Genomic DNA, 15,262 nt, shown 5'->3' with positions numbered 1-15,262 from the left:
GGACCGGCCCCCGGGTGCAGGGAATGGCGAGGGGGAGGCATGCGGGAGGGGGTGCCCCGCCGACCCGGCTCCCGGCAGCGCGAAGTGGTGCGAGCAGAACGGAAAGGGCAGAGGGAGGAGAGGGCAAAAGGGGGGCGCGGGGAGCCCCGAAAGGGCAAAGAGCGGCAGCAACCGGACACCCCCCCCCCCCCTCCCGCCCCCCCCAGGCGGTGCCGCGGCAGCGGTGACGGGGGCGCTCCCGCACCGGCGGCACGGGGGCGCCACGTGAAGGGAAGGGGTGCCGTGGGGGGGGGGGGTGGCGGGGGGAAAGGTGGGGGTGTGCATCGCGCGCGGGGCGGCGCGGCGCGCGGGGCGGGCACCGACGTCAGGGCGCCGCGTGCATATTGATGCGGGGGCCCGGCCGCTTTCGTCAAGGAGCAGAAGGAAGCAAGATGGCGGCCCTGTAGGAGCGGGGAGCGCGGCGCCCGGCTGTGCGTGCTGGATGTCGGCAAGGCTGAGGGACGCGGCAGAGGTCAGAGCGGGACCCCCCGCGCCGCCCGCTTTCCCCGCGGCACCACGGGGTGTCCGCGGGGCCGCGCCGCGCCGCCGGGCGTCGTTCTGGGGGGTGGGCGCCGCCGCAGCTCCCCCAACATGGCTGACTGACAGAGGCGGCGGGGGGCGCCGCGGGCCCCCGCCGCCCCCTCCCCGCGGGGCCGGCCCCCAACTTTGCCTCGCCGCCCCTCCCCGCGCCTTTGTCTGCGCGGCGGCGGCGGGGGACGGCGGCGGGCGCCCCGCTGCTTGAGCCCCGTCCGGTCTGCCGGCCGGCGGCTCCCTGCCGCGGGACTGCCCCGCTGGGACCGGCCTTCCCGTCCCCAGCCCGCGGGTTCCCGGGCCCCGAGCCGCCGCGGCGGCTGCGGGTCCCGGCTTTGTGCCGCTCCCCGGCCCCGGTCGGACACAAAGGCGGGCGCAGCCCCGGGGAAAGCGGGAGAGAGGGGGGACTTGCGGAGTTTGGGGAGGACGGGAGCTGGCGGACAGGCGAAACGCGGTGCTGGGGGGCTCGGGAGAAGTGTGTGCGGCGGGGAGGAGGGGGCCTCGCTGCGGGGCCTTCGTTTTGCCGTGCGATCTACACGCGCGTTTTGTCCGCGTTGCTAAATCCTGCCGTCGGAGCCGCTTGCACAACGTGGCCACGGGAAGGGGGAAAAAAAAGAGTTAGTTTCTCGTGTTTGTTCCCCTAAAATAACGCTTTCGGCGAGGTCAGGCTTGTTCCCCGCCAGATGACAGACAAGAGCAGGAACCTGACCACATTGGCGAGCCGGACGCGCGGCAGTGTGCGCTCGCATCGTGGCATTTATTGGCGTTAAATCACCCCCTCGGATACTAGCAGTCGTTCTCGTGCCCTTAGTTAAAAGGAGGCTTTTCGGCTCGCGGTCTGAGTCTCGGTAATCTAGCAGACCCCTTTCTGCTAAGTAATTTTCCTTTTCGGAGGGTGAGGTGAAGGGAGAAGTGATGTGGTCTAGCGTGTGCTTCTATCGAAATGTTGCAACCAAAGATCTCGTCGTAAGATTTGTTTTCCATGATGAGCGGCATGGAAACGTGCAGGCTTTGAGCAGTGATCAGCAGCTCCGAATATCGGTTCAGCGTTATTCTTTTTATGTTTTTTTCCTTTTTGAATGTGAAGTTTAAGAGTTTCAGAGATTAGGAGGTAGTGTCCCTCCAGTGAAAGCAGGTCAGTGGGTGTTAGTCGGCTAATGAGGCCGTTCCATTTGCATGTTAATGGCAGGTTGACTTACTGCAGCAGGGGGTGAGTGTAGTAACGTGTACATTCACTTGCGTATCTGCATGTGTATTCCACTACAGCACTTTCTCTTGTGGTTGTAAAGTGCAAAACAGGACGTGGTTGCCGAAGATATTCAACAGGGAGATGTTAATGGTCAAGAGTCGTGTATAAACTGATGATAGGGGGCGGATCTGACAGAGTTAAAGGGGGGAAAAAACAACACAGTGGTAGATGTGGTATCCTTTTAAGAGATGCCCTTGGCGTGTCAGGCTGACCGTAGGTTATAAATCATCCCTTCTTCTGGGAGTTAGACAAATTTCCTTAAGTGGTGTGTGATGAACATATTGGTTCCTCTTACCAGTAGCCATGGAAAATGAGCACGTTTCTCTGAGCCCTTAGGGTGCTTGCCCCTCAACTACTGTTACGTTTCCCAAAACTTCTTTCATTCTTAGTGGGGTTTTTTTCTTTTCCGTTATACCTAATTTTTTTGCACCCCTCCGCGTAAAGGTAATCCTATGCAGTTTCTATATAGATTATAGTTTGTATCTCATTGCTAAAGGTCTGTGACTGAAAATGGCCATGTAACAGTATTTAATAGACTGCCACACAGAAACGCTACTTCTCTGAGCTCTTTCTGTCTCAAAGGCATGGCTCTTTAGTTGCTACTGTCCTTTGACATTTTCTGTTCTCACTTGCTACATATATGTCTGGTCTGTTAAAAAAAAGAATATATACTCAAAACTGGATACAAACACTGATACTTTGCTGCATCTTCATTAAGACAGTTCTGTGTAGTTCTTTTTCTGCTTTCAATGTACAGTCTTTCTATTATGTTTAAGTCCCTTATGTCATGAAAACATTAGTAAATCTAGCAAGTCAAGAACTTCTAGTCTGCCAGATCTGCTGCTGTTAACACTTTGACATAATGTGCACGTCTTGGATTTTACCCTACAGAAAACCAACAATTCGGAATCAATGTAAATAAATCAGTGTTGAGCAATATTTTATCTTTTCCTCAGAGTCACGGAAAGCATAGTGTGAACCCTGCCACTGAAGTCAGAAAACATTTAAACCTAGCAACCAGGGGGTAGGGAGGAGGAAAGAAAGGGAAGGCAAAGGTGTGAAAAATAACAGTGCTTCAGGAGTGGGACGAAACTGCTGTTTACATGAAATAAAGAAGTCAAAAGTCATCTTTTGGTGGAAATAGTTCTTTCATTTTGGGAAGTGACATAAAAAAAACCTTTCTGAACATATTCAAGCAACCTCAGAAAGTGGTTGGGTATTGCCCGTTTCAGAACTAATTATTAACAAACCTTCAAAAGAAGAAAAAGTTGAATGGGAGACACTGAGCCTCCCGAATTTGCCAAACTATATCACTGTTCATATTACGGCTTTTAACAAGGACTTTGGCATTGTACAGATTTCTGGCTTTTAGCCAGGGAAACTGGTATTGTTTTGATATGGTACGCATGGTCCTAGACTTTGGCATGTCAACATTGTTTAAAGAGCAAGAAACGTGTGCCCACTGAGGAGTTATTATGACGAACAGATTTCCAAGGTCCCTTGTTGGCACCAGTGCTGTGTTGGGTAGCAGAAATGGGAGGTTGTAAATGTTTTGGTTTGTGGGTGCAGAATCAGGAGACCCTGAAGTTATCGCTGGAACAGAGATTTCAGCTGCCAGAGTTGAAGGAACCATTGTTCCCTCTTGCCCAGAGCACTCCAGATGCTGCTGGGATTGTGTCTTCTAAAGGAAAAGAAAAACCAACCCCAACACCCCCCCCCCCCCCCCCATCATGTTGTGAATGCTCCATCCCTGGCAGTGTTCAAGTGTTTCTCAGAGTGTGCCTAAACAGTGACTTTAAATCCTTTGCTCTCTTTCATTCTGAGTAGAAGATGTGTCTTGTGTTTCCACAAGTAAGGTTCTTCTTTAAAAAAACTGTCAATTTTTCAAGGTGGAATTTCAGATGAGCTGTCAAATTTGGCTTCTCAAGAGAGTGGCCCTACTGCCTCTCTCACTTGACTGCCACACAGTAGCTCTAAGCGTGGTAGCAGCATCTGTAAGCCAGCTTCACAATTGAAGCCTGAAAGTGGTAGAACAAAGTTGCCAAGTTTCAAGTAGAGTTGGTGGTTATCTTGGAAACTGTGCTGGAGAACACAACCACAGATGATTTTGCCAAATAATATACAGTATTTATTTAGTCCAGCTCTCTGATTGCTGTTAAGGCAGTCAGCCAGCAGCAGTAAGTGTTGTGACATCATTCTGAAAGGCAATGTGCTGGTTCTGAAATGGAGTGGGATGTACTATGATTCATTATTAAAAAAAAATAAAAGCTGTAGTCTGAACAGAGATAAAGCATATGACTGCATCATGGCTGAAAGCCAGAAAGGGAATTATATGAATCAATCACACTTGTAGCATTATTCCAGTCCCATACTCCGTAAGGCAGTGAATACCTTCTTACTCATTTAATGATATTCTGCTGGAAAAATACCCCTTTGAACAGTGAACAAGTAGCTAGTAACAAGTTGCCATAGTTCCAGTTGGTACAGTTTCAGATCATTACTGCTCGCGTGTTCGATTTGCATAGCTTGTCCCAATATCCTAGTTAATAAAATGTTACAAATGGAAAGTACCATGAGTAATCATCTTCTCAGTCATCCATTGAAAAGAAGTCACTTCTGCCTTCCCTTAGGGTAGACAAGTATCTTAAAAGAAAAATCCACCCATTTTCCCAAGGAATTGCTCTGTGGGTGGAGACAAAGGTGGTGGGTGAAGGAATAAAATTCTGAACCTTTAGCATCAGATGGACTAATCCCAAGGACAGCTGATAACTGACCCAAAAAGCTTGTTTGGGTTAAAATACTGGGAGTGTGCCTCACATTATGTAGCAGGGAGTAACAGAAGGAGAAATAGGAAGAACAGCTAACTAATTTCACCCATTTATCTCTCGCTGTTCTTGAAAAATAAAGCCCTGCCTTACAAGAGGATCAGAGAGTTTCACTAGTTGTTCATAGTAGAGGACTAAAATCTGGGGAGAATTTAACTAAAGCTGCTATACTTAGAAAAACATTTTAACAATTAAAAGCCATAAAGATTTAGATTCCTATCATTTCAAGCAGGCTTGTTCTTCTCTGCCAAACACCTTACAAAAAGCTGAATCGTCTCAGCAACCTGAACAAAATTCAGGCTGTCCTTCAAAACCAAAGTTTTCTGTGGAGGTGTGGATTACAAGTTGGAGTGTTATTGTCATGTAGCATACATATCACAAGAAACCCCAGCAGGACTACTCTTACAGAGAAATAAAAGCTTGCAGCATGGAGGCTTCAGTTTGACCTAATTCTCAGTGTATTGTATTCCTCTTATTAAAATTAATAATAGAAAAAATAAAGGCAGTATTTCTGTTGCAGTGCATGATGGAATAGGCTTATTCTATGCTAAAGTTCAGCAAGAAAGGAAAATTCAGCATCTTAATCCTAATCAAGGACACTATTTCTTTTAAGACAATTTCAAAGAAGTGGGCAAGTGACTGATCAGCTAGGTAAGATATCCAGGAATAGCTAAATAACCAAATACCCCTTGGAAGTGTCTTCCATGGGTACAGGGCAGTAGCCCAGGCACTTTCTGGTTAATTACTATGATGCAACGTAGACAACATGGAATATCTTAATGTGTTCTACAGCATTAACTCTGACCTCAAATATATTCCACATGGGCTCCCAGCATATGAAGATTGGTTTCACCAGGTGTATGCATTGGGGAGGAGAAGTTTCCATGTTTAAGTTGAATATTTTTGAGACCTGTAAAGAGGATCATGACTTTACGTGAGCTACCCTATCCTTAAACTTGCATTTTGATGACAAAAATTTCTCTGCTTAATCTCCTTTCTAATAATGCATAAACAGTCCAAGCTTTGTCTTCTAATGTCCTGGCGTGAGCTGCTTTAGGTCACATCATGTTGGAAAGGGATTTGGCTCCACTGCAGTAATAGTCTGGCTTACCAAGCGGGTAGATGTTTAGGTCAGGAGGATGACTCTCCATGTGGTTGCACGCACGTGGCTAGAGTGTTTACAAACAGTGTCCCAGCATCCTCAGCAGCTGCCTTGACGCAGCCAGTGAGGACAGAGTTCTAGGAATGTCCCTGGTCCTCACGGGCGGTGGAGGAGGGGGAAAACTAAAACCTCACAGTTTAAGAAAACATATCGCAGTTTGGGTTTCGGCTGAGCTTTCTGCATCTGTGTTGCGTTCTAGATCCTTGGGTCCTTTGTCAGATGCCGCTGTTTTTCCCCCCCTGCTTGAGCGCAGTCTGGGCTGTGTTGACATGTTTGCCTGGAACAGATTGACCCTAAGTATGAGATGGGGGGTTAAGGGAATTGTTGCAAAGGTTTCAAATGATTTCTGTGCCTCCCTTTACCCTCTTAAAAAATTTATAAGGAATTCAATCCCTGAAAGCTTTCATGACAAAACAGCTCTTGCAATACAAGAATCTCACTGTAAATGGGTATATATTTTTCCTTAATGAGGCATGACTCACTGCCTGTTAGCATACTAGAACAATTCCCTTTTTAAAGAACAAAAAAGAAGCAGTGAATCCTACTAACTTTATAAGTAAAATCAAATAGCTGAAAGTCTTTATTACTTAATGAGACATGTTGACACAAAGAGGCGTTGCTGTTACGAAAGCTAATACCACTGCAAGGCAAGTTTTGGATTTCCATTAGACGTAAGAAGCTTGATGGAGATTTCTGCATTTACTCAACAAAATGAATAATGCCACGAATCTGTTGTTTAAAAAGGAGGGGTGGGGGGAGGAAGGGAAAAAGGAGGGAGGAAAAGTGGTGGAAATTATTTGGGCTGCCTTGCCAAGATGGTTTCAGGAAGCACAGATGAAAATACATTGTAGCTGGTCAGAAGCACCCAACTGACAATATGTTTCATGCCCTCCCCTGTGGACCTAAACCAAAGCTGTCAGACAGGTTCTCATCTCCAAAGACAAAGCCTGTGCAGTGCATGCAGTGTGGGCAGAGATTCTGCTCCTTATCCAGAAACATTATTTTCCAGTCCCATGCACAGTTTTCAGACTTTCTCATGCAATTTTGCAGCAAGTGCTCGGGATGGTGTGCAAAGCACATTGCTTGCCATATAAAACTAATCCTAAGAACTGCTTTTTCCTGAGCAGTTGGTCCAAGTGTCTCTTCCATATTCTGAATTTGTCTAGATGAGTCATGGTATGCACCATCATACAACAGAGTATGAAGGCCAGTCCACAGACCTTGTTACACACGTAACTTCTGCTATTAATTGTATGTTCACGTTGGCTGCTTCCATGTTATGCTAATGTTGATTACATCACTGTATTTTTGTCATTACACTCCAGTGGTTCTCACCTGTCATTTGTGAGGCACAATTATTTGGGTCACATCCAGAACCTGCTTCTGTTTCACTAAGCTGTTCACCTCCTTTTGTTTTGTTTTCTGACTTCTTTTTGACCCACAGTTCCAATTGCTCTTGCAGCAGCTGGCTAGCAGAAGGTCGAAAGCAAGAATAAAGAATACATGAAAAAATACGTGACAAAGGCATTTCTGAGTTTGCACTGACTGTTCCTTCTCTGGCCACTTTTAGTGCTGTTAGAGGTCAAAGGGTAAATGTTAACCCTGGGCCTGATGCTGACAGAAGAGTTTGCCTTCAACTTTAGTGTCCTTTAGTAAAACTTCTCATATTTGTCCCTTAGCATGAGAGACAACAACTGTTTGTGCAATACTCACTCCCATTTCATGCCCCTGATACTTTTTTTTCATCTTTGTTTAACCTATTTGTTCTTTCAGTGCTACTTCACTTGTGTTTGAAGTCACATACTTTGAAGTTATACAATTTTTATACTTGCCAAAGGACACAAAACTCTTTCAGCTCTTGTGTAAGCAAAAAGGAGAAAAGAATGATTGCATATTTCCTCTTGTGTGCAAGTAGCATTATTGTCCTGTTCATGGTAAAATCAGTAAAATGTATTGTTGCAGTAAAGCAGGAGTTGCTCCCCTTCTCCTAAATTTACTAAAGTTCACAGAAGTGAGATATTTCCTTGAAGCTTGAAGTGTATGTGTAACTCAATAAAAGGAATGCAGTTTGTCCCTGAAAGAGAACATATGAAAGCTGGAAAATACATTGGACTCGCCTCTCCCTGGAATATGGAGAAGTGGGCGTGTGTCTATGTATGTGTTACAGACCTTCATGTATTGACTTTTCAAATTACAAGCTTTCTGTTCCCCTAGCACTCCTTTGCTTATTTGTCTGTTTGACTTCAAACCAAAAAGGTCTGAGGTATTACTAAAATGGCAATGGTAAAAATCAAAACCACGAAAGTTGAGCAACTGAAAAGGGTCAGACTTAACGCTTATTTAACTCACATAACCAATAGACATTTGGGGGGAAAGAAAACCTATGCTATTGAGTCTCCATTCCACGTGCAATCAGTTTGTGAGTGTACCCATCACATACCCACGAGCAAGTGAAAATATTGACCAAAGAATGAAGAGCACTCTCAATATTCATAAACATCAAAAATGCACAACACAGAAAAATATAGCCTTTCAGTTCCTTGCTTTTTCCATGATACTCTCCATACTTTCCAAAGAACATTTTTTTCTCTTCAGATAAGTTTGGACCTGTACTTTTCTGCTTCCCTGTAATCCTTACTGAAGAGAAGAAGCTTTTGTCAGTGTGAGAAAATAGTAGAAAAAATAAAAGTTGTGTTAATCTATTTTCTTTCTCTATTACCATATGTAATGCCCAAGAAGTGAGAAACCAGGTAGAAAAGCAGATTTCTGTGCATTTTTCCACTGTGCCTATGTTGTACAGTTGACAAGATGTTAAGTATAGGTGGCTTCCCTCCCACCCCCAAATGCTGTCAGCTGACTTGTGATCCTGCAAACTGATGGCAGTCCTTGCCATTTTCACAAAGCCCTATTCATTTTCCTTGGGCTCACAGAGCTGCAACAGCCTGCTTGTGTAGAGGCACTTGCAGGAGTGAGCACCTAGTCACATATTTCTTCTTTGAGCAGGGAGGAAATGGATGGAAAGATGCAGGTATGGAAACTCCAAGCTAATTTTTGCTTTTAAAAAACCCAACCTTTTCAAAATAGTTGCAAGTTAACATGTTTTTTTTGCTTTAAAATATAAACTCTGGCTAATGGATTGAAAATAAGTTTTGCCTCTGGAAGAGTGAGTCTGTAACTACCTACCAAATAGCTGTTTTCTTCTTGAAACAACTGCTACTAGCTGGCTGGACAAGCTAGAGCATGAGTTTAATTCAGGATGGCAACTCTTATGCTTCTAAATATAAAGAGAGTGAATAGAGTGAAATTAATTATTGCACGTTAGGAGGCACCTCATATCCCAGGCACAAAACAGAATCCCACTGTGCTTGGGGCTGTACAAACATAGCATTTTTGTCCCAGTTTGATATTAATTCAGTAAAGAAGACAAAGAAAAGGGGTCTGGAAGCGCACAAGAGGCCAGAGTGTTAGTAATTCTTGTTTATAACGCAAAGCAGAGGCAGGCAGCTCTCTTCCAAAACCCAAAATATTTGCAGTAAATAAGGCAAAGCTGCTATTGCTACCTTCTCTGTCTGAGTGTTGCAGGGTTCCTACTCAGCATTGCTACAGTCTTTTCCCTAGGGTGCCAATATTAATGAGTAGCCAAAACATGCAAAGAGTAAGAGAAAGGATACAAAATTAATAAGCAACAACTGAGAGCCAAAGCACACACAGATCACACAACATGGCACAAACCCTGCTGGAGCCATTCATTTCAAGCGCCTTTTTTTTTTTTTTTTGGGTTTTTTTTTTAAACCTAAAAGACATACAGGAAAGCTGTGGTATGGATGGGAACTGAACCCGTATCTCCTAAGCCCCAGTGCTTTACCCATGACACCCTCCTTCCTGCTCATTCAGAGGTTTACAGATAGTTTTCTCTGCTTACTAAGATAACAGAAGTATCAATTTTAAGAAACAGAAACCAGACTCAGAAAGGAGCTTTTCACTTCTTTCACAAGTTGGTTTTCAGTAGCATTTTCTGTTGATTGACAGCATGTTCTTGGGTTTTGCTGCATCAAGCTTCAGACCTTTAAACCAGTAATGCTCATCCAAAACTACCCAGCAAATGAATTACTGTCATTTATCTCCTTAGGAAAGAGGATGGCTTTTTGTGCACTGCTTTGACTGCAGCACTGTTGAAACCCTCCACTCCTAAGTGCGAAGGGGTGCAGGAAAGGATGTTATCTCAGTTTTACTAGTGCTGCAGATGTCTCTGGGTACCTCCAAATAAATAAGCAAAATGTCACAATGAGCTAATTATAATTAAAAATAGTTTGTTGTGTTGGTTAATTGCAGTGTGTGAAACAGAGTTGTGAAATGTCATTTCAATAAGTAGGTACTCCAGTAACTCTCATTAACCTTTAATACCCTTGATCCTCCTATTCATTCAGGCAAGATTTCCCACAGTCTGCAAACTGTTCCTGCACATCAGCTCCAACCTACTACACAACTCCTGTTTTGATCTGTTTTATCAATTGAAGGTTTGTTAAGGGTTCACAAACCCTAACACTAACATCATACTCAGTAGCAGAACTCAAGGGAGAAGAAATGAACTACCACCAAAACCAACTTTAATTTGTCATCAGAAATCTCTGCTGGAGATGGGATGTGACACAACCGTAACAGTATTCATAGCTTTCTGTGCGACAGTCACCTGTTATCCTAGCCCTGAATCGAAGACAGGAAATTTTATTGTCTCTCTCTGGTATTTGAGAGTTCTTTTGCTGTGGGTAGTCATAGCTCAGCCCGCCTGTTTTGGTACACAGTGCATTTAACTGAGAGCCTACCCTAAGTAACTTCAGCACATTCACAGACTCGTGATACAATCCATGGTGAAATGCATTTGGAAATAAAATCCAACGGGTAATTTAGCTCATGCAGCATCTCTGGATACTGACAGAGGCAGCTGACTGTGAAGAACAGATGGATTTTTCCCTGCCATGTTTCAAGATTCAATAGTACTGCAAACTGCTTTGGAAAAAGGTGTAGCAGGAGCACTCAGACTTTCTTCCTGCAGTTGCTGCTCTCCCCGTGGTGGTTTGGAGGCTCAGCCGGCCGTGTCCCCACGTGGCTTGCGTGCACGTGGCTGTGCTGTTTACAAACACCATCCCAGGTGTCCCCAGGGTGAGAGGGTGCCACGCTGTGGGACCCAGCTCCCTTCAAGCAGCTTGTGAGACACCCTGGTTTTCACCCACACTCATGGCTGCTCGTAGCCATCGTGGCCAAAGGCAGGGCTGCGGTGAGCCAGTGGAGTCTACTAGCTCACGCAGGTTCGCTCGGTTTACGCTTAAGCGAAATTAAGGCCAGGGGTTTCGAGCAAGGTTGTCCACGCTGAGTCAAAAATAGAAACTTCGTTGCTCGACAGAGTAGTAGCGCTGGAGAGCGCTAGCTAGACACACACCAGTGAGGAAGGTGCTTTTCTGCTTTCTAGAGATGCTGTTAGAGAATTGGGTAACATTTACAGTAGGGCAGGATTTCAGAAAGTCTGTAGAAACGAATGGGCCCTTTTTTTTTTATTTCCCACTAACAAACTGGGGAGGATCACTTTTTGTCCAGGTTGTTGATGGCTCTCAATGGAACACAAGTCGCTTGGAGCACTTAGTATTTGAAACCGCAATTGCATTACCACTGGGAAAAGACTGTCTTGGTTTTGCTTTGTTTCAGTAGGCCGTTGGCTTACAGCAAGAAAAGAGGTTTGAACAGCTGTGTATTGCTGCGTTAAATGGCTTCCCATAGCTGAGGCACAAAAAGACAAAGCATGCTTCTTTCCAGCCGCTCAGCTAAAATTGTATTGACTTACTTTTTGCCACTCCCCTCATGAGTTCAGAGTTCAAGGACTCATGTATCTACTGTACCTTGAGTTCAGATAACAATATACAGCTACATGGAGGGAAACAAACAGCAAAGTTCCTGTTCTTCAAAGACAAGCATTTTTCTGTGCTTGCTCCCCTGTTTTGTTTCGGGGTGTGCGCTGTTTATTTTTCTCCTTTTGTTTTACTCTCCCTCCCCACACCCCTCCCGCTCACCCTCTGCTGCTTGCGCACCCTCTTCCAGCCGCCACTCTGGCTTGCCTGGCTGAGAAGTGCAGACTCAGCAGGGACTGGTAACACTTTAACTCTTTGTCCTATTCTCAGCTTTCCCAGCAAAGGTCAAAGGAAACCAGACTTACAGCTGCTCTTGAAACAGAGCCTATAGGAGGGAGGGACAGCAACCACAGGCTGTTATGCCCCACTGTGTTTTTTTCTTTTTCCTGAAGCATATAAAGTACACGGCTAGGTGAGATGAAACTTTCTATAGCCTTCGGGTGGCCGTATCTGCTAATTTCTCGTTAAGAGGAAATGAAAGACTTGGGACTTCTGTTTGTACCGGCCATATCTAGCTTCACGCAACCTCTACTGATACAAACAGAAATAATGTAGGAGTTACTTCCTCAAATGCCTGAAACGTGGTCTTAATTTCATCAGTGCAAAGCCAGAAAAAAGCTGTTACAGACACGAAGTCTCAGTTATCTGCTTCTGAAGTCATTTTGGAAACTTTGGCGATGTGCCCTTATACAATTATTTTTCCTAATAGCCATAGTTTTGCATTGTGTTGTGGGACCACACTGGCTCCAATTTCAGTGACTTAGGGCAGAAATGAGTTTTATTTCTCTTGAGAGCGATTCAGCACTGCCATTTGCTTACAGCTGAGAGAAGGAACCTGCCTGGACACCATCAACTTTAGCACATGTGTGCCACGTACAGGGAAAGGTTCCCATTTGCCCTTCAGACAACTCGCCGCGGTGTTTCACAGGGCTGTAAGGGGTGCACGCCAGTGCCGGGAGAGTTGGCGCTAGTTGGCTTAGTGACATCGACACTGGCGCCAAGGTTTACCTCTCGGCTCAGCACTCCAGGTCATGCTGGTGTCTCACCACGTGCTCCCGCGCACGTGGCAGCAGTGTTTACAAACATGACCCCAGAACTCTTACTGGCAGTTATGAAAGAGTCAGTGAATGCCACATCCCGCGCGCAAGGGTGACCGAGATCGCCGGCGCTGGGAGCGAATAGCGAGGCGCTCGGACTGAACGCAGGCTCCGAGAGCACATAGGGTGTTCGAGGCAGATGATTTTGCTCCTAAACTGTTTTGATATATCATTGCCACCATGAGAGAGTTTTCCACCATAATCTAAAAATAGCTACTATTAACTAGCAGGAGTGGTGGGTAAGTGATTCAGCAGCTCAGGGATGGAAGTGACTGTGTTCTTCGGCTCCGTAAGTCTGTTTCTGTGTTGAACTGACTCAGAAAGCACGTAGAATTTTCAAAGTGGGAAGAAACTGCAAAGCTGGCTTACTTTGGCTAAAGGAAAAGAACACTGCATAATCATGTGGTTCCTGATTGACAGTCCCTTTTTTATTCCTTTATTAACACTTGGGCACTAATGAATACTCTGTAGTCAGGTTGTGAACATCCATTTAGGAAAAAGATGCCTTAGTAGTTTCAAATGACACACCTCCATCTACAAAATATGAATACTATTATGTGGCTGACCAAATTTTTTGACATGAGCCTTAAGAAAAAAATGCATAGCTGAAATGCCCCTTTAGCAAACCAGGCACTCTATGCTCAACTGTCAAATGTCCTCATTCTATCTTCGTATATCTTTTCCTTCAATCACTTTTGGATGCAGTAGATACCTACTTTTGAAAAGTGTTCTTCCTCACCAGTGGAGTTCTTCAAAGAAGTTTGTATTGTACCCCAAATTACTTTAAAGCAGTTTCCTTCCTAGAAGTTAGCAGTTTATTGTAAAATTGAAGTACGTGGTCAGACAGTTACGTTTTGTCAGATTCTAGCGTTCTTGAAGTTTTCTCAGAATTACACATATGTGGAGGAAGACAGGCTATGTAACTGTAGGTGGCTGCCAAAGATAAACAGAGCTTTCTTGAAAAAGGTGCTAAGCTAGCAGAAATAACCCATGCTTGTTAATAAATCACTTCCAGTTTTTACTTTTGGAATCAAAGAATTTAATCCCAGCTTTGCAAAAGCCTCCTGAATGGTGAAGGATTTTTCTTTTGCCTCCCAAACAGAAAGATTGACCTTTCAGAAGCAGATGAGACGGTAGAAAGATGGTAGTTCTGTTTTGTATTAGTTACTATGATACATCGCAGCATTTGTAATTATCATAATGACAAAGCCCTTAGGAAAGATACACTACAAGCTTCTCCATGCCTCTTCTCCAAAGCAATTCAATCCCATTACTAAATAAAAGTTTTGTAGGTATAAAGTCAGTCCATAGTCTTCACCTTTCCCGTCCATACCATGGCAGCTCTGCATCAGAGTGTCAAGGCTCCTGCAGAGTTTTTCACTGTGTAAACAAAACAGGAGAGGATGATACATGTCCACTCTGGCCTGGCTGCTAACTCATGCAATGTAGTCACATAGATCTAACCTGAGCAGGTGGTGTGCTCTCTCTGCAGGCAGGCCCCTGCCCCCTTGCTGGGTTTGCCCAGTCTCCCAGCTGATTTTTAACGGTGCATTTGGGATGTGAGCAAATGTGCTTGCGTCAGTTATTGATATCTTTTCACTACTGAATGTTCATTACAGTGTTCATTAGACTGTGTGCAATAGACCTAGAAATGAGAATGGAGAAATAGGTCACTTTTGTGTGTTATTTTGAGAGTTCTTTGTGGCATTTCTCCTGCCTGAAGAAACCAAATCCACCATAGTGTGAAACTGTACAAGTATGGCCAAACTTTGAGAAAGGAGAACTAGAGCCTTACTATAAAATCTTGTCTAAGTGTATATAGCTTTTCTCATGAGTACATCTTCTGGACTCCTCCAGGAGCCCTGAAGCACTTTTAAAAATGTTCTGAATCAGTAAGTACTGAGGTTTACAAGGACTAGTGTGTTAGTATTTATGCTGTCTGTGGGCTTTACCAGTACATTCAAGTTAACCAGTGTAAAGGTCTATGCATATATACAAATTCTGTCTGGTACATCTTTGTCGTGGTTTAAACCCTGCTGGCTACTGCTGAACCCAGGACAATCTTTGACTCAGAGAATCTTCTTACTGTTGGACATTTTCTTTTGTTGACATTTTCTTTTGTTACACAAAGAGCTGCTTTTAGTCACCCAATGAAGAGAATAAAAGGAAAGAAATGCTGCTTATGATGAAGATTATTTTATTCAACACTTTCAGATGGGGGCAGGATGGAAGCAAATAATGTAAGATTACCATTGGATGCTACAGGGTGAATACCGCCATTGTGTCAGTTTAGATGAGTATCTCAAAATAAATACAGACTCTGTCATGGGTTTGTCCTCTAGGTAAAAAAGTAATGGAAATCTTGTTTAACAAGTTCAGCAAAGGCACACCTAAAGTTTAATTATGTCTTGATGCATGGGTGCAATTCTTACTAAAGAGTTTTACCCAACTACCAGAGA

At 44.6% G+C, this 15,262-nt stretch overlaps 1 protein-coding gene and 1 long non-coding RNA gene across 2 annotated transcripts in view; one reads left to right on the top strand and one right to left on the bottom strand.

Moving 5' to 3' along the window:
* Window positions 1-303: 303 nt before the first annotated feature.
* The window catches only part of TET2 (tet methylcytosine dioxygenase 2), a 73,711-nt gene continuing 58,752 nt past the window's right edge, over window positions 304-15,262 (top strand). The window contains exon 1 of the mRNA XM_065690875.1: window positions 304-511. Coding sequence (XP_065546947.1) covers window positions 482-511 — 30 coding nt within the window. The 5' untranslated portion in view covers window positions 304-481. The remainder of the gene's footprint in view (window positions 512-15,262) is intronic.
* The window catches only part of LOC136020158 (uncharacterized), a 59,201-nt gene continuing 49,699 nt past the window's right edge, over window positions 5,761-15,262 (bottom strand). Inside the window, exons 2-3 of the long non-coding RNA XR_010615228.1 lie at window positions 5,941-6,083; window positions 5,761-5,813 (exon numbers count right to left, since the gene is read on the bottom strand). This is a non-coding gene — a long non-coding RNA (uncharacterized LOC136020158). The remainder of the gene's footprint in view (window positions 5,814-5,940; window positions 6,084-15,262) is intronic.

This window comes from Lathamus discolor, chromosome 1, assembly GCF_037157495.1.
Source record: "Lathamus discolor isolate bLatDis1 chromosome 1, bLatDis1.hap1, whole genome shotgun sequence".
Taxonomy (NCBI): domain Eukaryota; kingdom Metazoa; phylum Chordata; class Aves; order Psittaciformes; family Psittacidae; genus Lathamus; species Lathamus discolor.
This window is presented reverse-complemented; position numbering and strand designations above follow the sequence as displayed.